Source organism: Neltuma alba, unplaced genomic scaffold (genome assembly GCF_004799145.2).
Source record: "Neltuma alba isolate B1F8T4 unplaced genomic scaffold, ASM479914v2 tig00012255_pilon, whole genome shotgun sequence".
Classification (NCBI taxonomy): domain Eukaryota; kingdom Viridiplantae; phylum Streptophyta; class Magnoliopsida; order Fabales; family Fabaceae; genus Neltuma; species Neltuma alba.
Window position 1 is genome coordinate 111,420 of NW_021636781.1, and position 23,852 is coordinate 135,271.

The 23,852-nt window shown below is 35.5% G+C and overlaps 3 protein-coding genes across 3 annotated transcripts; 2 read left to right on the forward strand and 1 right to left on the reverse strand.

Moving 5' to 3' along the window:
• Nucleotides 1–3,900: 3,900 nt before the first annotated feature.
• LOC114725537 (3-ketoacyl-CoA synthase 4-like) lies at nucleotides 3,901–5,876 on the forward strand. Its single transcript, XM_028912060.1, has one exon. It carries the CDS (start codon nucleotides 4,210–4,212, stop codon nucleotides 5,740–5,742), a length of 1,533 nt encoding a protein of 510 aa, XP_028767893.1. The 5' UTR covers nucleotides 3,901–4,209; the 3' UTR covers nucleotides 5,743–5,876.
• A 4,075-nt stretch (nucleotides 5,877–9,951) lies between these two features.
• Nucleotides 9,952–13,348, forward strand: LOC114725580 (uncharacterized). The gene is made up of 4 exons (XM_028912107.1): nucleotides 9,952–10,618; nucleotides 12,473–12,562; nucleotides 12,645–12,712; nucleotides 13,082–13,348. The coding sequence occupies exons 1-4, from the start codon at nucleotides 10,007–10,009 to the stop codon at nucleotides 13,209–13,211; spliced, it is 900 nt and encodes a 299-aa protein (XP_028767940.1). The 5' UTR covers nucleotides 9,952–10,006; the 3' UTR covers nucleotides 13,212–13,348.
• Nucleotides 13,349–14,821: 1,473 nt separating this feature from the next.
• On the reverse strand, nucleotides 14,822–15,590 carry LOC114725582 (protein RADIALIS-like 3). Its single transcript, XM_028912108.1, has 2 exons — nucleotides 15,312–15,590; nucleotides 14,822–14,938 (listed from the first exon to the last, which is right to left on the reverse strand). The coding sequence occupies exons 1-2, from the start codon at nucleotides 15,572–15,574 to the stop codon at nucleotides 14,911–14,913; spliced, it is 291 nt and encodes a 96-aa protein (XP_028767941.1). The 5' UTR covers nucleotides 15,575–15,590; the 3' UTR covers nucleotides 14,822–14,910.
• Nucleotides 15,591–23,852: the final 8,262 nt, after the last annotated feature.

Below are 23,852 nucleotides of genomic sequence, written 5' to 3' on the forward strand. Positions count from 1 at the left end.
TCTGCGCTTTTATTTACCTCATAAACATCAAGGGAAACTGTAACATGACAGCATTATGATCCATATATTACATGCTGTATGTCAAAAGTTTCAAGGTGACAGCGCATTTCTGTGTGAGAGCTTGACTAGGATTCCTCCCGTCCCCTCGTGACAAGCTGTTTATTTTGAATTCGGTCATGATTTGCTCTCTTTGCATATTGTATTTATCAACATTGTTATGCTGGGCATCCGCATACGACTCGTGGAAGGTTTGGTTAATTTTTTGTTAGATATGATTTGATACCGATTAAACTGAGGAACTTGTGATGAATTCAAAACTTGCATGCTAAAAGTAACATTAGGTTATTATTTAGGGTACCAATAAGTAATATGTAGTTTGATTTACGGCCTAAGTTATATTAGGTTCTCTCACGCCAATTGCAAGCTTTCCGGTAGGCACTATGGAGTATATGTTGCAATCATATATGGTCATCATTTGTTTGCTTTAGAAATGTGAAATTGTTCCACATCTGCACTGAAGAAGAGAATAAAGACTAAGCATAGGCGTGAGAAGTCTGTTAATGTCGCTTAAAACAATGTGGTGTACAACTACAAGTGTCATTTTTGTTGGAATCACAATCTAAAAAGGGGCTCTTTACTGTAAGTCAATCAACAGTATTATGGTGTTGATATATGTCATATTACTGAGTTTTGTTTTCTGACATAGTTCTCTTTTGCTTTAGGGCATATCAATCAAGAGTATTAAGGCTGACATAGTTCTCTTTTGCTTTAGGGCATATCAATCAAGAGTATTAAGGTGATACAAGTTAGTGTTTGTATAGTTTTCTTCCCTTGATCTATTAATAATTATTTCATCCCGAAGTCTTTCATTGAAAGTTTTACTCACCATACTCCAAAGTCCAAACGCTGAGTTAAACCTATCAAGCAGTTGTGATTTAATGCAAAGGTCAGGTTTATCAGGATTTAACAGGACAGTTTTATCCCTAGTTTAAGTCATCACTTGTCATCCTTGCTCTCACGCAACTCTTTATTATGGGACCCAACCCACGCAGGAGATGGATGTGAGTTTTTGGTTTGATGCTCTTACATTTGTGTCAATATCAAAGATGGGTCCAGCCCAACAAATCCTAATACCAACTCACAATCATATTACACTTGGTGTTTGAATGTTGAATCACTTCCTACTCCTATCACTCGTAATACTTGGCAGCCTCCTCCTCTAGACTGTGGGAAGGTGAATGTAGATGGCGCAATGTCCTCCTCTAGAAAGAAAGCGAGTTGCGGAGGATCCTATGTAAGGGATCACAGCGGTTGTTGGATTGCTGGTTTCTCTCATGCTGTTGGAAACTGTAGTGTGTCAGAAGCTGAAGAATGGACCGTTTTGAGAGGTCTTAATTTTGTTTGGGAGATGGGGTTCAGGAAAATAATTGTTGAATCTGCCTTTAAGGTTGTCATAGAAAAGATCCTTGATAGATGCAACAATGGTTCAAACAGCCAGTTCTTTTGCAGATACAGAGCATGATGGAGTATGATTGGGATATTCGGTTTCAATATAAAAATTCCCAGAGCAGAATTACATCGCAGATGCCCTTGCAAAGCAAGGTTTACGTAGGACCTCATTTTACTGTGTGTCTAGGAATACTTGGATTAACTTTTTAAAAGTGATATTACAGTATTTGAGGTAAATACATAACAAAAATGTTGTCTCGACTCTTGTGAAAGTTTTTTTCAAAGTGCTTATGAGGGTTCCCAAGCCTCCCGTCCATGCCATTTTCGGGCCTTGGTTACCTATGATTGTCTGGGAATCATTCTCTTTATTTCAGGCTTTAGCCCTTTGTACGAAAAAATTGAATAACATCATGCTCAACTTATTGTTTAGTTTCAATCACAGTCACAATGATCTTGTTGTAGCACATTTTATTCAGAAGTGATTTCATCCTTTTTATTCATGTGTTCATGTTTTCAGAAAAGAGTGATACATATGATGGTTGTAGAAGATTCACGTTTCACAAATAGTCGTGTGTGTGAGACAGTAATAGATAGGTATCCAACTATCAGACACTTAAGATTTGTTGGTTTTTTTCCCTTCAATTTTGACTTTGGTGGAGAGCATTTAATACACAGATGATTTTCAAAACCATATCAGCAGAAATTGAAGACTCCCAGATTTGAATTGCTCTTTCAGTGAAGAAGAAGGGCAAACGGCATCGGTTGATTTGTGATGTTCACGAGGAGATATGATCACGGGAATAATTGGAAGTTCGAGATCTCATATCTTAGAAAGTAGGAGTATAAAACAAAAATTTCCCGGTCAAATAAATATTATCTGCAAAAAAATTAAGAATAACATTGAGAAAAACAAGGAAAAAAATGAAAAAAGAAAGAAAAAAAAATTCGCAGCAGTTTCAGGCGCAAGTCTAGACTCTAGAACGACCATGTCCCCCGTTTTCAGCATAAAAATTTTCTTTTATTCAATTCCAAGCAGATTCTCTTCTCTTGGAGAAGCAAAATGCAGCATTACTAATACTATTTTATTGCATATTGGCATTGGAAGGGGTGGGGACCTAGATAGGTAGAACTAAAATCAGATTTTGAGACAGGAATTTAATTATTTTAAACTTTATTGACAACTGAAAAACATGCAATTATAAGTTTTAAAGTAGAAAATGATAATAGGTTTATGCTAGCTACTACCTCATGTCTTTAGTATAAAAGTCTGTTTGACTTTTAATTTGGTTCTAAATATATGATCTAAATTCATTTTGTTTTTCATATATATATTTTCAAATAGTCCTTGTAGTAGTGTATATTTTAAAAGATATATCAAATAGTAGTTCTTATTAATGTACATGATTAGTAAGAATATTTTAGGAAAGAACACACTATTTATTACAAAGAACTAATTTAACTAATTTTTTTAATCTACTTAAATTAGTTAACTAGCTCTTCAATTAAAGATTGGAGGTAATACTTGTTTGAGATTTCTTAATAATTAAATTTCTTAATCGCTAACTCATAATAATTCTCCAAACTAAATATGTGGACAGGTAAAGAGGTGCATTTCACAAGATCATCATTTTTGTTAGTCGAAACTCCAAAGTGATGTGGGGGTGTTTGGTTAACCCTAAAAGTATTTCTTAGAATCATTTTTTTACAAATTGAAACAAACTCTTCCACATATTTACTTCGTATACCATAAAAGCACTTCTAAAACTATGATTTTTGTTCTTACCCAAACACCCTTGTAAACTATGACAGATTTTACCAATATAGTAATCTCGGTGGCAATAATTTAAGGACAAAGGGTAAAATGGTCATAACATAGCCTGCTTTCCTTACCATACTAACTCTTGGTAAATTTCTCGGATATATCAGGGGATAGTGACACGATGACTATTAATCAACTTAGCCATTAGTTATGAACAAGAGGCTCTCAAACTTCTTAATCCATCCCCTTGCGGTTGGACTTTAGATATCTATGTGAGTGTTCTTGATTATTTTAATCGAATCATGCTGGTTATGGTTTATAATTAAAATTGATGGCAAACAAGTTATAAAATTAAAATTATTTAAAATCTTTTATTTTGTCAAAAATTACTGTTAAATTTTTTTTTTGAAAAAAGGCTCTTGATGAAAGCTAACTACCATTTCTGATTTATAGTTTTCTCTTCTCAATATAATTAATAAGGATATATAGTTAAAATTATCAGAGGTGTTTGTAGAAATCAATCATCATATATTAATTCTTTACTAAATTTAGTAAAATTTCATGGATTAGGAACTAAAAGAAGTATTTCAAAATATCACTTGCAAAAAGGCCAGAGGAGGATCCAATATCGTAGGTTTGACCGTCGTTGCTGAGACGACGTCGTTCTCTGCGAGGAGGAGGAACAGATGAGAACGAGGAATCGCAGAGAAAAGAGATCGCCTTCTTTCTCTCTTTCTATTCCCTGTGGCCATTTTCAGTCACACGCGCATACAGATGCATACAGGTTGTGTCTGTCTATATATATAGGGGTGTGTGTTTGTGTGTATCGCTTCGATTAGATTAGCAATAGCAGGCAAGCTCCTCTCATGGCTTCCTACGCGTACTCGCTTCTTTCCTAATTCTTTCTAATTGGTATCATCCCCAGTTTCTCCGATTTTCATCGATTCAGATAAAAAAATTTTACCTTTACACATCATCTTCGAATCCCTATTTCACCCGCCATGAGTTCCGATCAAACCAATGCCCCCAGAAACGGTGGAGTTCTTCAGATCCACCATAGTCGGAGGTTACCGGACTTCCTGCAGAGCGTTAACCTCAAGTACGTCAAACTGGGTTATCACTATTTAATGACCCATCTTCTCACTCTCTGTATGATCCCTCTAATGTCCATCGTCATAATTCAAGCTTCCCAGATGAACCCAGAAGAGATTCGCCATCTCTGGCTCCACTTACAGTACAATCTCGTCATCGTCATCACCTGCTCTGCGATCCTCGTCTTCGGATCCACCTTCTACCTCTTGACCCGACCCAGATCCATTTACCTCCTCGACTATTCTTGCTACAAACCCCCCTCACACCTGCAAGTGAAATACAAACAATTCATGGACCACTCGAAGCTGACGGGCGATTTCGACGATTCGTCTCTCGAATTCCAGCGAAAGATTTTGGAAAGATCTGGTCTTGGTGAAGAAACATACGTCCCTGAAGCTATGCATTATATCCCACCGCGGCCATCGATGGCGGCAGCGAGAGAAGAAGCAGAGCAGGTCATGTTCGGAGCATTGGACAACCTATTCGAGAACACCAAGGTCAAACCCAAAGACATAGGAGTCCTGGTCGTTAACTGTAGCCTGTTCAATCCCACACCTTCGCTTTCCGCCATGATCGTGAACAAGTACAAGTTAAGAGGTAACATCAAAAGCTTCAATTTGGGAGGTATGGGTTGTAGCGCAGGCGTCATAGCCATCGATCTCGCCAAAGACATGCTTCAAATTCACAGGAACACATACGCAATCGTGGTTAGCACAGAGAATATCACTCAAAATTGGTACTTTGGGAACAAGAAATCAATGTTAATCCCAAACTGCCTCTTTCGTGTTGGTGGGGCTGCCATTTTACTCTCAAACAAATCCTCAGATCGAAGAAAAGCCAAGTACAAGCTGCTTCAAACCGTGAGAACCCACAAAGGGGCAGACGATAAAGCTTTCAAATGTGTGTATCAGGAACAAGACGATGCAGGCAAAACAGGGGTTTCACTCTCAAAAGATCTAATGGCCATAGCAGGAGGAGCTTTAAAGACCAACATCACAACACTGGGGCCTCTGGTTCTTCCAATCAGCGAGCAGCTTCTGTTCTTCGCAACATTAATGGCGAAGAAGCTTTTGAACGCGAAGGTGAAGCCATATATACCAGATTTCAAGCTAGCCTTTGAGCATTTCTGTATTCACGCTGGTGGGAGGGCTGTGATTGATGAACTCGAGAAGAATCTTCAGCTTCTTCCCGTTCATGTGGAAGCATCAAGGATGACACTTCACAGATTTGGCAACACATCTTCGAGCTCAATCTGGTATGAGTTGGGATACATTGAAGCCAAAGGAAGGATGAAGAAAGGAGACAGAGTGTGGCAGATAGCGTTCGGGAGTGGGTTTAAGTGTAACAGTGCTGTTTGGCAGGCTCTGAGGAATGTGAAGGCTTCGCCAAACAGTCCCTGGGAGGACTGTATTCATAGGTATCCTCTTCAGGTTGTGACATAACTAAGCCTCGTTTTGTCTTCTGAATTCTGACAAACATATGTATTACATGTCATACTCATTCGTAGTAAGTAATACATAGTGAAGTGTTTTGGAAACATGTTATGCTTAATTTGGTTCTGTTCATTTTGTTGGGAGATTTGCATGTTTCTGCAAACAGAGGGACAGAAATCCCTATTCATCAGGTCTGACAAAATGAGTCTGATCATTATACATCTTAAAGAAACAGAGAACTCGGCTTGAGAAATGCAGATGAATATGATGGCTATGACTTCGAATTAACTTTGGTAAAAGTGACTTTTATCCCAAAGTAAAATTGGATAAAGATTAATAATCGGTGGAGTATGATTTGTGACTGAATAGACTTTTATAATAACATTAGTTTGGTAGAAACTTGCTCTTATTGTTTGATGTGAAGTTGCAAAGAAGCACATGAAAAGGATAGAGATAAATAGAGAAAGCGTCAAAGTGCGTTTATTCCAAGATGTTCCCTTTGGTGCCGTTCTATATCATTCAGTGGTGTGGAGTACAAAGCACGTGGCCTGCTCTGTTGAACATTTGTCTCTGTAAGTTGCTTCAAAATAGCCTCTTTTGGAATGGGTCAAATTAATTTTACATCATGTCCTCTCCTAGTTGCTCCTTGTTTTTTTGGGGGTCAAGGAAAAGAGTTTCTCAGTTCACACTACCCTCTCCTCTCTCATCTATAATTTATAATTTAAATAAATAAATCCCCGTGTTGCGATATGTTGGACTTTCTTCAGAGATGCCTTTTAGATATCTACGATCGAAGATGGTTAGGCCCATACAACTAGGAGGGAATAGAGCATCTGAGTTGTCTTACACTTTTAAGCTTCTTGATAATTTTTTTAGGGAGAATTACAATCAAATCTTACTAAAAAAAAGTTACTATTAAACAATCTCTAGGTTTTGTTTTATAATTTTTTCTCTCATTATAATTCTCCATTTATTTTTAAAACTAGCTAAGCTCGTAAAGTCTGACTTTATGATTTATTTTTGAAAAAAAATCACTTAGCATGCTTTTATTTTAAGAAATGGGTTACTTTTTACGTTTTCTTCTTCTTCCCTACCAGTAATCGAACTGGCGACCTCCAAGGCAGCTTCGAACATCATAGCTAAACCACAAGGCCCACAATCACCGGTTCCTTTTTATGTTTTCTAAACAGATAATTTTATAATATTTTTTATGTCTTTTCAAATCATATGATGGGATTGACGCTATTAAGTTCGCTTAAGTAAAATAAACATTATTTAGACCAATTCACCGTCCTTCTACGTATTTTTCAAAATATTGTCAAAAACAAATTTTCCAAATAAAGGTATGTTTCAAACAGAATAAGTAAAAGCGATTAGAAATCACAATAAACTACTCCTCCGATCCGTAATATAGGACCCGATTGTTAAGTTGATTTTGGTCCTAAATATAAAAACCATTTCTCATATTTATCAATTTTCTCTAAATTATCCATATAGATACTCCCTCAACCATAGTCAATTAGAATAGGGAGAGAAGGTATTAAGAAAGATGATTATGGTATTTTAGGAAAAACATGTCATATTTCTTATAATTAACTAACTTACCTAACTTCCTTAATCTAATTAAATTAGTTAAATGGGTCTTATATTAAAAACCGAAAGAGTATGTAGGCTTGCTGGTCAAAAAAAAAAAATTATGTAGGCTAAAAGCAAAACACAATTAAGGTTCAGGGACCAGGAGCGGTATTTTTTTCCTTTATTTTTTTTTAGTATCATGGTTTGTGTAAAAAAATAATAATTAATACTCCTACGGTCTTTAGTATATATAATACCTATTTAACTAATTTGATTAAATTAAGAAAGTTAGGTAAGTTAGTTAATTATAAAAAATATGACATGTTTTCCCTAAAACACCATAATCATCCTTTTTAATATATTCCCTCCCTCACTTACTTGATTATGGTTAGGAAGTATTTATAGGGGTAATTTAGAAAAAATTGATAAATATAAAAAATATATCTTATATTTAAAAACAAAATTAAATTAATAATTAGATTTATATTAAGGACCAAAAGAGTATATTGGATGATCAGAGAGTGAGTGAGGCAATAAAGGAGGGACTAACTTGTATTAAGAACTTTAAAACCATATGGATACAATAATTACAACATTCAATTAGACGGGTTCGGTAACATGAATTGCACAAATAATAAACAGCTAATTAAAAAGTCCCGTTCGATAATTTTATTATCGAGGATCCTTCTCAATCTTCCTCTATCTTTTTTCAGTGACTCCATGCCACTTATTTACTCTGCATTCAATATATAGATACAATTATTATACAGGATTGATTAATAATTAATATCACTGTTATTCTTAAACTTAGTCGTAGATTGTGATGTTCCTTTTGTTTATACTTCGTCCTTTGACGGAGTTGTAAAGGTCCTGATCAATACCTGTTTAAATCAAAGGGTGTTTTTTTTTTTTTAAAAAAAAGAAGAAGTGTGGAGTGCTTTCGGCCTATTGAATTTGGATCTCATAATTGAATAGCACCTATAACAATACTTTACATTGCATCCTATTAGAGGACTTTATTATTGACGGGTCGAATTTAAGTAATGGTCACACTACGCACGGAGAGTTACTTAAGCATTAATGGGAAAAAGAACAGTTCTGTTCTTAATATAAGATCTGTTTAACCAATTTGATTAGATTAAAAAAGTTAGATAAGTTAGTTAATTATAAGAAATATGACATGTTTTTTTTGTAAAACACCATAATCATTTTTGTTAATATCTTTCCTCCATCACTTACTGGATTATAGTTGAAAGAGTATCTATAAGAATAATTTTAAAAAATTAATAAATATAAAAAATAGATTTTATATTAAGAACTAAAATTAACTTAATAATTAAATTCTATATTAAAGATAATAGAAGTATCACGTAATTTCACGTAGAAATGGTAGCCGTAGAAGATAAGTGATCGGCTAGTACGGTGCTATTTTCTTTTAATACATACAGAGCGAAAAATAAACAAAACAACAGACTCTAGTGTGAGAGATCCTCTCTCATGTAAGCAAAGCAGTGAGGGTGATTTGATGGTCTGGAGGCTGCAGTGCTAATTATTGTCGCTTGATCTGATACATCAGTTATTGTGTTTCTTCATCTCAGTTCTGAAAGGGGCACATGGCCACTTGCGTTGGTTGGGGTGCTGCGTTTAGGCTTCTAGTGAATGGCTGCATTCTAAAATGATTTGTGGTAACTGGTAGGCACAAATTGTCTTGGCGCTTTCCCTTCGTACGTCACTCCTATCTTCTCCATTTGTGGCAAGTCTCTCTCGTGTTCAGTTCAGAAAAAAGACGCAATGCTTGTCTTGTTTGAAGGCATAGTAATAATACTCTGAACTGCCAACCGGAGACGGGGGAAAAAGATAAAGAAGAAGAAAACTAGCCACGAGCCTGCGAGTAGGATGGTTTAATACTTACTGAGTTGGGAGGGGACCTATTTCCAAGTTTGGGAGGGCGTACAGGTGGTTATCGGATGGAGCTAGGCATCGTTTATACTCTATACAAGGACAGCTTAGATTGGGCCCCGTAATTTTTTTACTGAACACGTACTACTCTCGTTTTTATTTCCGCTCTTATTTATAAATCTTAATTTTAAAAAAAGAGTCTATTTTGGTATATCTTTTATCATATTTTTTCACGCATTTTTTTTATTTATTATAAAGACATATTTAAAAATAAAATATATTTTTAACTTATTTATTATTTTTAATTAATTTTTTATGAGGGCGTACAGGTGGTTATCGGATGCAGCTGGGCATCATTTATATTCCATACAAGTACGGCTTAGATTGCGCCCCATAATTTTTTTAAATAATTTTAATGAACACGTGCTATTCTGGTTTTTACTGCTTCTTTCCGTTTTTGTTTATAAATTTTATTTTTTTTAAAAAAAATCTATTTTAGATGCTTTAATTTGAATTTGTCTTGATATTTAATGTAAATTTTTTAATTTTGCTTTCAATTATTTTTTCTCTCTTTCTTGTAATACTATCACTTATTACATTTCTCTGCATATTTTTTTTTAATTATTTTTCTTATTTATTATAAAGACATATTTGGAAAGAACAGCAGAATGGGTCTTCCCCGTATAAATCATTAAGTAGGATATCAATTACATGTTTTAAAGATTGTCCCTGTTCTTCATTTATCCTCCACACGTGACCCAAAGCATCCTTCCTGTGAGAAGCCGTATCACAGGTCGACATGGTGAGTGTTATAGCGATGTATAGAGCTCTGCTGCGCATGGTGATGAAGATGGTAGGGATGAGACCCCAAAAGGTGGAAATCCACCAAGGAACGGTCATCAACTTCTGGGTTCCTTCCAAACCCCAGAACAAAAAGCTCGCCGTCGTTTTCCTTCACGGCTTCGCTGCCGACGGAATCCTGACGTGGCAATTCCAGGTTCTGGCACTGGCAAGAAAATACGCCCTGTACGTGCCAGATCTAGTGTTCTTCGGAGAGTCCACGACGGAGAGACCGGATCGGTCGGTGGAGTTTCAGGCGGAGTGCGTGGCGGAGGGGTTGAAGAGGCTGGGAGTAGAGAAGTGCTGTGTGGCAGGATTCAGTTATGGAGGGTTCGTGGGGTTCAAGATGGCTGAGATGTACAGTGACACGGTGGAGTCGCTGGTGGTGAGTGGGTCGGTCCCCGAGCTGATGGAATCGTTCAGCGGTCCGGCGCTTGAGAGGCTCGGAGGTTTCTCAAGCTGGTCACAGCTTCTGCTTCCCAGTAGAGCATATGGAGTTAGATTGCTGTTGGATGTTGGCTTTTACAAACGCATTCCATGCCCTAGATTCTTGCTTCGAGACTTCTTAAAGGTATCACACGTGAATTATGAATATATTTATATATATATATATATATAATTGCACTAATGATTATTAGATAGATAGTCACGTCATCAGCCAAGTACTCAATATCATTACCTTTTTTGGGTGAATTCCATGTCGTGAACTTCAGCTAAAAGAAGATTCATAAACTTTTATAGGAGTCCTTGTATTATTGGTACCGTTAGTTTAGGTTGACGTGGCACACATCTTTTCTCTTCTTTCCCCGCCTAATCTTCGCCGGCACTACTGTTTCTCTTCTCTCTCTCTCTCTCTCTTTCCCCGTTATCATCGTCTTCCTATCCTCCCCAACCGCACCCCCACTGTCCTTCTTCTCTCTCTCTCTCTCCCCTTCCTTTTTCTCTCTCTGCTACCTTCACTGCCAAGAGAAACTCTTCTCACTAAATGGATATTTATAAACAAAACTCTTCTCACCCACCTTCTTCGCCCCCCTTCGGTTCTCCTTCTCTCTCCTTCCGTTCTCATACAAGGGTGTGGGGTCAGGGCTAAGATAGAAATTATATATTATAAATATGAGGTAGCCTGTTTGAAATACCGATTGAAAACACTTATAATCACGTTTTACGTCAAGCAAGATAAAACTCCTATCACATATTTACTTTTTATTCTGTAAATCATGATTAAAAAGTTATTTATTTATAAAGGGGCTTAGTCTTGCAGGCGCTACCTCGTGTTTTTTCTTTGAAAGAACAACTATCTTAGAGGTAGCATTTGCTCCATCCGATCGCTACTTCTAATAAATATATTTTTAATTGAAAAAAGTAATTGAAAGCCGTGGCATTTGTTTTATCCAAGTGCTACCTCTTGTTTTACTTTGAAAAAATACAACTAATCAAGCGGTAACGTTTGGTAATATAAATGCTACAACTAATTTTTTTAAAAAATAAATATATAATTCACAAATAATAGGTAGCGTTGGTTTTATTAAATGCTACCACATGAATGCTACTAAAGTCATTTTCTGTAGTAGTGAGTGCGGCCGGAAAAGGCAGAAGACAACGATGATGGGGGGAGAGAGAGAGAGAGAGAGTGGTGTCGCCTTACAAAACAAATTCTTCCCAGATAGTATAAGCACTTTTACAAAATATAATTTTTATGTTGCTTATTTATATTGATTAAATAAATAATCAAAGAAAGGCAGTGGTATTTTTTCAATTAATTTAAAGTTTGAAAGAATATTTACATCAGTTAATAAATAACCGATATAATAAAACTTTATGATGTCAATTATTACGCAAACTGACATAATATATATCTTAACTATAAAGTGGTCTGTAATAATAAAAATAGTATATTAAAAAAATAACTTTTTATGTTGGTTGCATGAGAAGAGACATGAAAAATTAACTTTTTATGCCGGTTACTTGTTTTAACCGACATAGAAATAGGTTAATCCAATGTTATATATTCCAGAGACTCTGTTTTTTTTTTTCCCCTTCCCCGGTGACCTTGAGAAACTATCTTAGCTTGTTTCTTGTATGTGGAATAAATCTCACTTCTAAGGCCAACTACTACTTCTGGTTCTAATTATAAGACATTGTTTGTAGTCTATAAACGAGGTCTTATTATAAATAAGACCGGAGGTAGTACTTCACTATGTATAAGTGGAGACGAGGGATGCCACTCCTAAATCTCTTAATGAAATCACAATACTGAAATAAATTAAGATTAACATAATGGTTTTGAAATTGTCACTTGTTGATTATTATCTCCTAATAATATATTGAGATTGTACAAATTATATGTATGTATCATGAACATGTCCGTGAAAGTGGTCACTCTAGATTTTGAAAGAGAGAGTCAACATACCTGTCTGTCTAGCAGGAAACTGTTTGTGTCAACCGAAAGAGGAAAGAGGAACTTTTGGTGGCACTTGTGAAGAATATAGATTCAGCAATCCCCAAGTATCCACAGGTAATTAGTTTCAATAATTCGCAGAAGAATTTGTGTTTAGCTTATATAAATATTGATGTTGAGGAGCATGGATATATAATAGAGAATACATCTGATATGGGGAGCAAAGGACAAGATCTTCGGCTTGGAAGTTGCCAATAACTTGAAAACGTACGTTCTTGTGCTCCCATAATATATTCTACCTCCGATCTCTAATATAAAACCTCTTTTGACTTTTATTTTGGTCCTAAATATAAAATCTCAATCCATTTTGTCTCTCATATTTATGTATTTTTCCTAATGTAGTCATTTTAATAATAGTAATTCTAGCCAATAATAAACTTGATTAGTAAGGATATTTTAGAAAATATCACTTATTTATTACAAATAAATAACTTAACTTATTTTCTTAATTTATTCTAATTAGTCAACTAGCTCTTATATTTAGGACCGGAGGTAATATATATATGTATATATCTGAAAATTTATTTATGTTGTTGATAATATTAATGAAGAATGAAGAAATATGGATGGTGGCAGGGAGATAGGGGAGAAAGCGGAGGTGCACGTGATAGAGGAGGCGGGTCACCTAGTAATGTTGGAGCGTCCTTTTGTTTTCAGCTCACTCCTCTCCCACGTTGTTGCTTCTTCCCATCTTCAATGTTCTTAGACCACACCACATTATCCATGTTTGGTTCCTTTGCATCAGTCCAACATTATATTACTAATGTTTGTGTAATGCCTCCTAATATTCTGAAGAAGCTGTGCGTGAGTATTATTACAAGTTTGCTCTTGTTTGTGTGTCCACCTACATTCATAAAACTGATCACACTAAATATTATACGCTTTATAAGTAACTAATTCATTGTAATTAATGTTGTATTGACAATTATCATTTGAAAAACATTACAAAAATTAAATTCTTTACATATTCAATGTTATAACTGCTTTTTAACCAATATTTTTGGTTTACATGAGATTGTTAAAACACAGTTATACTGTGGAATGGAAGAGTCTGTGTGCGCTGGCTTTGGGCGTTTGTCCTTTGTTTTTCTTTATCCCTACGTCAACTCGTCAACTGAGCCCGTAACACTAACTAATTGACCTTTTGAAAGCCGATGGAAGAGCAAACAGGGGAAGGGAAGAGCCAACAGGGGAGGTTCTCTCCATAAAAGACAGAGGCCTTTTGGTAGAAATAAGGCCTAAGTTAACGAGGCCCAAAACACTATGGGCCTAGACAATCAGATTACCCCGGTGCATGAAGCTTGGAAAAAGAGTTACAGGTTAGATCTAGTAAAAGGGCTAGTCTCACACAACGTGACTCTTTGAATAGGATTATCTCCAATACCAAAATACACATGATTAGCAAAAAGAAAACAGAGAAAGTTACCTTAGCCTTGAGCTTGTTGCTCAACTGGAACCACATGCCTCCTCAGAGAAGGTCATGGGTTCTATCCCCCTTGTTGCCAGGTAAGGGGTGGGTGTGTGTTGGGTTCCCCTCCCCTCTGGGGATGTGTTTGTGTGGCAATATGCTGTACTCATATTTGAGAGAGAGATTGTCAAGATTTTAGGTGCGAGTAAACTTACATATTAATTCATGGCTCTAAGATTTTGAGTTAAGATGTGATGTCAAATCTTTTATTTCCTAATCCAATTGTTGGAAAACCCCATGCTCCAAGTACGGTGCCCCAATTAAAGCTTGACATGTCAACCAAAAAAATTTATGACCCAAAACAGTAATCTCGGCTCAATTGTGATATTAGTGAGAGAACTAAGCATATAGTGCTGTCATGTAAGCCACAATTGGACAAGTCAGCCTCTCTCAGCGATCCTCTCATTATGCTTAGTATATGTAGCGCATTCTTATTCTGAAGCATGATGCTTAACCGCCATTCGCATTCATGATTAACGTTGATGATTAAATAATAACGTCGTCATTTAGAATTATTATATATAACCTTTAGAACCTTTAATTGTGTGTATATGGTCTATGTTTTGAGTTGAAAAGGCTTTCTCACCATAAAGTTTGTCCGCGACATTGAAATACCATTCCAAGAATATTATCTGGTATATAGCTTTAATTAGCTTTTCTCCGAACTTTTCTGTTTCTCCCTCTTGTTGCTGGTTATTATTCACAAACACGCTAGCTATGCTGTCATCATAATTCACAACCAAGGAATATGAGGATACGATTATTCATTACAATGATCTCAATGACAAGGGCAAGACAGGAAAGGAGAAGAGACACACAGCCATAGGGGATACACATATGGGGATATATATATATGTATTATAGAGTCATCATGCAACAGCACCTACATATAAATGCTAAGGAGCAGATGATGGATTCACGCAGTCATTGATTCCCTTCAATTCAGCTGGAGATACTTCATGAGCCTGCGGGGGAAACCAGTAAAAGTCATGACCATGCAGGTATCACTGTGGTATATAATTATAACAACAGAAAACAATGATAGATTCTGAGGCATTGATTGCAGAAACAAATATGGAAACGACGGGGAAAGTTCCACTGATTATGGGTAAAGATGGGAGAACTTTTGCATGTTCGATAACACCACAGGTATGAAATAATAATGTCTCAACTCTCATGCACGTCATTTAACTTCTTCAACAAATGAACAACGCTGGCTTTTCTTATTCAGTTTTAGTCTTACTATTTGTCCCAGATTTTAAATTCAACGTTGAATCTGTCCCTATAAATCTAACAGAAGAAGAAAACATGCATGCATTGTGAGTGAACATTAATTACCTCTCTTCTTCATCAACATTGCCGGTGGATTTGTAGTTGGGGATGGGAACACGGCCAGATTCGATTTGTCTTAGATCCTCTAAGAGGATTTCATAGTGTCTCTTAACTTCCTCGGCTGATTTGGCACCAACAGCTTTAGCCACATTCTGCCAACGGTCAGGAGTGTCCTTGTCATATTTTGCAAGAGCCTTCTCAAAGAGCTTGTTCTGTTTAGGTGTCCAAGACGAATCAGAGACCTTTTTGCTGAGAGAGCTTGAAGCCATAACTATATATATATATATATATGAGAAGAAAATGGTTCAGGGATATAGCCTGTGAAGGAAAATGGTGAAGGGGGTGTACTTATAAATGGTGAGAGATAGTGGGATGAAGCTAGTGAAGGAATCTGAATAGCCAAAAGTTGGAAAGCACTTGTGACTCTGTCTGCTTTGGAACCACGAAACCAAGCAGGACAATGTACAGCCAGAGAGGAGAATCAGTTTCAAATGAATCTGGTTCCAAATTTCACATCTTTTTTTGTTTTCTTTTCTTTTTCCCCACTCCACAATCCTTTAATTTCTTTCTCATTACTGATAAAGTTGTTTTTCCTTCATTATGGACACGAAAAAACTGGTTAGCTTCGTAAGAAAATATTTGAAATGACGAGCATCAGGTTTAGGTTACAGCTAGAGGGCCTAGGGGGAACAAAATAAAGAGGAAAAGATAGAAAGATAACATCTTGAATATCTGCAATTCACAAGAAAAAACAAGAGAATCGTGGTAGGGGGTGAAGAGAGAGAAGAGAGGAGATAAGTAATAGTATATTCTTATTGGTCAATTCACTTAGTGGACTGCGTCATACGAAATTTACTCTTTATCTTAACATAGAATATTTTGAATTCATTAAAATTGCAAGTCCCAAGTACGTGGGGTTCTGGGGTGAACTTTACTCTCTGTATTGCAGAAGATGAAAAACAATAAGAGCAATGTAAATATTTTCCCCTTGTTTCTGCTGCAACTTGAAACTTGATTCTGTGATTTTTAATCTGAATTCTCACTCTTGGAAGTGTGCATGTAGCAATTGGATGAGATTCTTTTCTTCATGGCCTTATTGGCTTTTCTTTTTCTTCTTTAATTATTTTTTCTTGGTACTGCTGTCATCAATGTCCTCAGTTTTGGTCTGATACTAAGGATATATGTGGATGAAAGAATAATGAAGAGGAAGAAAAAGTTCCATTCAAACAATTATTTGTGAGTAAAGAAAGACAACGCAGAATTTTAAACTAAACAATCAAAACTCTATCAAGTTCTTCTTTATGAGGTTTTGACGATTTTGCAGAACAGTTTTCTCAGATAATAGAGTCGGAGCTAGAAATCATCACTAAAATATCCTTTTGATTTCCAACTGTGAACTCTTTCCCAATAACTCAAATTGATTGCACTGACGAAATCTGCTAAAGCTGGAAAGAATCTGCCCAGATGAGAAGAAAAAGTGTGCCTTAGTCATAGAAACATTATATTTTGTTGGATTCTGAGATCTTAGGAATTGGGATTTCGGATGTTTGTTCCGAGCAACGTTGTTTGTTTCTGCATGCTTTGTGGGACACTACTCATCAATAATCAGCTCCTTCTGGCTTTTATCTCTCACTGAGTTTGCCAGCTGATTGGTCAAAGGTTGAAGCGTCTTCTTAATTGGCCAGTGGAAGAGATAAGCTGCTAAACACTATTTAGATTGTATGTAATAAATGATTAACTCTCATCTTTCCAAGCATTTGATTGATTGGCATAATACATATGCATCTTCACGCAGATTAAACAGTTAAAATACAAAAAACAAGAGTCTTAATTGTTATATTAAGTACAAATATCCAACTTTCACAGTCGTCTGATGTATGTGTTTCACAACATTCTATTAAGCTAGGATCAGAAAGGATTCCCAAGGTAATCAAGACTGGCTTTTCTGAAAGAAGAAAGTGATTTTGACAATATATAAATTATTCTAATGCAGATACTGGTTCTGCAACTGTGAACCCACAGGGGCATAAATTGATATTGGCCATGCAAAAGTTGGAATCAATGATGGTGGGAATGGTCCTAACTTGTCCTTTCCAATCCTCTTCATTAATGTTAGAAAGAGTCACACAAAAGTGATTCTGTATGGAGTCTGTATTTTATATCTACATAATAATAATTTCTTTTCGCTCTATCTTCCTCCAAAACATGTATATATAAAATCATTTCTGTGAATATAAAGAATCCGCATAGGTGGTGAGAATGTCAAGATTTGGACGATGATTTTGGTGACCATTTCCAAAGAAGCAGGATATTGAGGTCCCAAAACAATGGAGGAAATGGTCCTAAGTTGTTCTGTTCATCAGCAATAGCCCCCCCCTGGTGGGCTTCTGATGTTTAATCTGTTCCATAAACTCGCTCTTTTCATCATTATAATAACAATAATATGAGAAGTTGGGAACCTTATTCATACCTTGACATTCAATATATACTAACTATATCCGGTCTTTAATACCAGAGCCAATTGACTAATTTAAATAGATTAAAAGAGTTTATTAAGTTAGTTATTTGTAAAAAAAAAAGTATTATCTTTCTTAAAATACCCCTGCTGATTATATGTATTAGCTAAAACTATCATTTGATGAAACCCTTAATATGTGCAACTACTATGAGAACTACTTTAAAAAAATAGATAAATATGAGAGACAAAGTGAATTAAAGTCGTATATTTATGACCAAATCAAATGGGCCAAGATACACATAACTCCCTTGACCTTTAGATCAGTTACCCATAATCCCCCTCATCTTTACAAGTTTAAATTCCACACCCTCAGGTTTGAAATTTTGACTATGAACATCCTACTATTAGAATGGCTGTTAAGTTTAACAGAATTTATGCCATGTCAGCCTAATTAAAATTACTTGGCAAATGAGATGAAAATTTGAGAATTTCATTAATTTATTTAAACTCTAAAAGCACAGTATTTTATTTAAGGATAATTTTGCCATTCTACTAATTTCAACATATCTAATTCAGCAGTGCCAATTAAACTTTGATAATGTCTTCCTTTCTCGATGTCTATGGATGTTTTAACGCTTTCCAGAATCCACAAGAAATCATCTTTTTCGTTCAAAATCTTATCTATATGCTTTCCATGTTCATTTCAGTTTGATTTGGTGTTTAAACTTGGCTTTCTAACTCCAGTATTGTACAGAGAAAGACAAAAGGGGGCTTGAGTTGAATGTAAGCATAAAACAAAGATGTCTTTAAAAAATATACCATTAACAGATTTCAAGGAAAAAGGTAATAGGGATGGGACAAATAGCCATGAAATTTGAAACCAAGATGACTTTATGCCATTTCAGAAGCTAAAGGCGACATTGTAGAAAAGAGAGTTGATCTGGACATGTTGAAGATGGAAACATGAAGACACTACAGATGTAAAAATTAGTGATTTGGGGGTCGCAGTTGATGTCAAAATTAAAAATTGCCCTTTCAATAAGGCGGCGGGTTTTAAGCCGGGTGAAATTAATATTATTACAAATATTTCATCTCATTTGCCAAGTAATCTTTATCAGAATGATGTGGCATAAATTCCATTAACTTTAACCATCATTTTAACGGTAGGGGGTTCATGGTCAAAACCTAAAAAGTGAAGGTGTGGAATTTAAACTTTTATAGATGAAAGGGGTTATATGTAACTAACCTAAAGTTAAAGGGGGTTGCGTATATTTTAGTTAATTAAATGTCAAACTAGTTCTTATATTAAAGACCGGAAGTAGTATAAGATAATTAGACCGGGAATCATGCATTTTGTATGGAAACCTAAATAAAATCTACTGTTTATGACTTCTAAATAGTACAGCTTTTGTAAGTATGAATAAGATGATATGGCATATATAAACACTAGAGTAAGGTAAAATTTAAAGAGCAGTGTAAAATATGAAAAATCATAGCATTTCTGATGTTTAGATGTGTCAATTAAATATCTAAATCAATCTTTACATGAATTTACAGAAGGCAGGAATGAGCATCGCAGAAGAAAGTTGAGGATGCCAGTAGGGCAGAGCAACGGGCGGGTTGGGCTACTCGGCCCCTAACCCGTGGCCCGCCCGTTTAAATTTAAACGGGTACGGGTTAGCCCATACCCATAGATACCCATTTAAACCCGTTGTTGAATGGGTTGGTTTAACTGGGCGGGCTGATGCGGGTAATGGGGAACCCGTTTAAGAATGGAAAGACATGAAAATATTATCTCATATTCTCATTCATACTGAACTTTTTGCAGCTTAAAGACATAAAAATGGAAATACCTTTCCTAAAACAGAACAAATGCTCAGTGTTTACTAGCAAGGCAGCAATCACATATAAATATCAGCAAATACAAGTATTAAGCTAATGAAAGTAATCTCAAATCTTACACATAAATGTCAACCCAAAAGGCAAGAGCTAAAAAGGGTGAAATAAATGGAAGATTTGAGTTGAAATGAGAGACGACGACACAAGATTAAGAGGTGGGAGATGCCGTTGACAAGGCTAAGAGGCAAGGGAGATTGATAGGACTAAGAGGCCGACGGATGGTGCTACGAAGGTGACGAAAGAGGAGAGCTCACTGCTCAAATGCCGATGAGATGGAGCGCGTGAGACCTAGAGGCAAGAAGGCGAGAGCCACCGTGGAACACTGGTGCCGAGACTGAGTGAGCGATGTGTCCCTTGTGCACCTAATCACCTTTGCCGTATGTGTGAGAGATTGAGAGATTGAGAGGTGAGTGGCAGCGTGAGGGCTCAAGTCTGAGATTCAATCTGAGGGAGAGGAGTAGCGCAAAGCAAAAAGGGGGTCTAGGGGGAAACTAGGAGTGGGGTAGGAGAGCTCGTGAGAGAGAGGGGAGAGGCGTCCAAAGTCTCTCTCAATCAATTCACAAGTCATATCCCTCTTTTTTTTTAATTTTTCAAGAAAAAAAATAAAAATCTAAATGGGCGGGTACGGGCAGCCCGTGCCTCTGCTCGTAGCCCGCCCATTTAATACTTAAACCCGCCCATTTAAGCTCGCCCGTTTATATTTTTTTTAGGCGGGCTCAAATGGGCCCAGTTTTCACGGGTTGCGGGCGGGCAGCCGGGCTATGGGTTGCTTGCTCAGCCCTAGATGCCAAAAGGGAACCTGAAGATAAGCAAATAAATGTTCTGCTTTTGGGATCCGGAAGATAAGAATCAAATCAACATTCTTTCACATAAACAGTAACTTCATACACACGATGATTCATATAGGACTTTCCAATGGCACGGAACATGAATAATGTCAAACACAAGCTTTAATAAAGCTGTAACCAAAAAGAAAGAAAGAAAGAAAGAAAGTGAGTGTATTGGCGTTGATAATGTATCTGTGGCTTCAATTGTTTCCCACAGATATGTTCCTTTTTGGCAGTAGATCCGATAACTCAGCTCCAAATAAAATTTTGTCATATCCAACTTTCTTTCCCCCCCCCCCCCTCTAATATTGGTATATAAATAATACACATCTAGCTTGCAACTGAGTAATTCAGCTTGCGTTTGTTTTAACTAATAAAACTTCCCTGAGGCTTATTAAAATAATCCTGTGAAGTTTAAAGGCATACGTTGGAGATCAACTGTAAAATATGTTGTTTAATTACGTGTAAATAGTATGGTTTATTGTTATAACTTCTCGTTATTAATATACATGTTGATGTTGATTTTTAATGTCTACCTTATGGAAAGTTTCAGAAGAATAAATTTTGTGTGGGTTCCTAAAAGCCTGTAACTTTGATCCAATCCAAACCCAAGTTAGATGGGCTTTTGCATGATAAGGCCTTATTTATTGCCCACCAACCAATAGAACCAATCCAAGAATAATATAATTATAAAGGTGAAAAATGAGGTGCTCCCTGAACTGCTTTTGTAGGGAATAATGATAACGATGGCTTAATGCAATTAAATCCGATTAAATGAAGGAATAAAACCAACTAATTAAACACATAAAAACTTAACAATCAGTTTGAAAGATTTATCTTCTTAATCCTTTTATTAGTTCAAACTTACACACTAACTTTCTCATTAATCTTGAACAATACTCCCTCCGTCTCTTATTATAAGATCATTTTAACTAAATTGTGCGGTGTAAGAAAATAGTTAAAATTAGTTAAAAGTAATTAATATGTAACTAATGTAATTTTTTTTCTGAATATACCTCTATATATAAATGGGTAAATGTGAAAGAATAATAGTGAGATCAATGAAAAAAGAGAATGCATTAAATGCATTAAAATAGAGATAAAATAAGTAATAATGTATTAAATGTTCAGACAAACTCAAAAAGAATCTTATAAAAAGGAACAGGCCTATTTAAAAATTAGATCTTATAATAAGAGACAGAGAAAGTATGAGACTTTTTTAAATATTTTTTAACACGCTTACACAGTAAAATTTCAACATGAACAACTTCATAAATTGATGTAGCTTTAAAAAGAGGCACCAAGTCAATTAGGACTCTGAAGGAGAACTCAACTCAATTTCTTATTGGGAAATTAGACCTAAATATTACAAAGGTGACTCAACTATATAAAGCCAAAATGATCACTCAACTGAATATTTCTTTCTCTGTGTAATGGTGGCACTGTGGCAGATAGATAGTTATAATTATTCTTTGTCACAATCCCCACTGTATAGTTTTTCCAAACTTTTCATAAGTAACACATGTTGTATTGACCTTTATAGTTATCCACAGCCATAATACCAAAGAGAGATGAGTCGCATTCCATTTTATCTACACACACACACACACATCAAACATTAGATGTATTGTACAAAGCATGATGGAATAATCAAAATATAAATATCACTCAGTACAGTTGGCAGACGCATTTTCTATATCTTCTTTTCTCATTCATTATCTTTCTTTTTCCGTTCAATCATAATTCTAGCTACAAAGTCAAATTAGTTTCTCATGATCATTAATTCAAATATTGGGAAACAGTTGTATACAAGCCATTATATATACAGATATTTTTATGAATAGAGCTATTGAATTAATTAAAAGATAACTTTTGAGGGAGGTTGTCATTTCTTTGGAGATAGTAACAGCAGCAAGATGGACCACTTATGGATAACTAATGTGTGTTTGGCTGTAAGGGTTGTCAACCCAACTGCTTCAAATTGCCAATTCTTACTCTCTTAAGTCTCTGATCAACTATGTATAAACTATATATATGTATATATGTCTATATATATAATATATTTCTCAGTTGAATATTGATGGGATTTTTTGTTAAGAGGCAAAAAACATTACATGTGTGTTTGTTGGGTATAGGGTCCTACAGTCGGAGGAGTCTGTCATATTTAACACCAAAAGTAATTACTTGAGAAATTGTCAACAGCACAATTATTTCTGCGCAAGAAATTAGCTCATCAACATCAGATCAGCAGTCAATTAGCCCTTTGAATTTGATTCTGATGGCTCACCAGTAAAACAAACATTATATGTAATAATACTAGTGATAAATAAATAATATATAATTAGGATTATATTGCTGTGTGTATATGTTTTGTGGAGCATTAGAATATGGAGGATAAAAACAGCAAGGAATGGTGATCACTTGGGTCTGTTACTTATCCAAAGATTTAATTAATTATTAATCCATACTAAAACATTATTCAATATTGCCACTTGCAAGACATTATGGATAAAGATCAAAACATAAACGGATTATTTATGTGGGTGTGTACATTTAGGGAGAGACAAACAGACTCATACGTAGGCAGCTCCATATCTTCAGGATGGACACATTTAGATACACACAATAGATATTTAAAGACAGGGCATTATAACAGAGAGACATGTAGTGAAGAGGTAGTTTTTGTGACTATGAAGGATGAGAACAGCCCCATATGCCTTTGTTACCATGTGTGTGTATATTTCTAACTTATAATTAACTAGCTTACTTAACTTTTTTAATTTAATCAAATTAGTTAAATAAGTCTTACTACCTCTGGTACTTAATACAAGACATTGTTTGACTTTTATTTTAGTTTTAAATATAAGATTCTAATCCACTTTGTCTATCATATTTATGCATTTTTTTCAAAGTAGTCCTTTTAACAACGGTAGTTCTAACCAATAAATTTGATTAACAAAGATATTTTAAGAAAGACAACACTTATTTATTATAAATATCTAATTTTACTTCTTTTTCCAATCTACTCAAATTAGTTAACTAGCTCTTATAATTAGGATCAGAGATAATATATTGAGAACAGGATGAGTATGACGTTTGCCATTTCTCAATCTCTATGGGGTTGGCCTGTTCATTGTATCTGGGTGCGGGGGCATCATTAAAAGCAGTGCCGGAACACAAAAAAATATCTGCACAAAAAGTTTTTTAAGGATGACTAGCTAAGCGTCATTCATTAATGATTTACTCTTCCGGTTCTTAATATAAGACCCATTTAACTAATTTGATTAGATTAAGGAAGTTAGGTAAGTTAGTTAATTATAAGAAAAGTGACACATTTTTCCTAAAACACCATAATCATCTTTC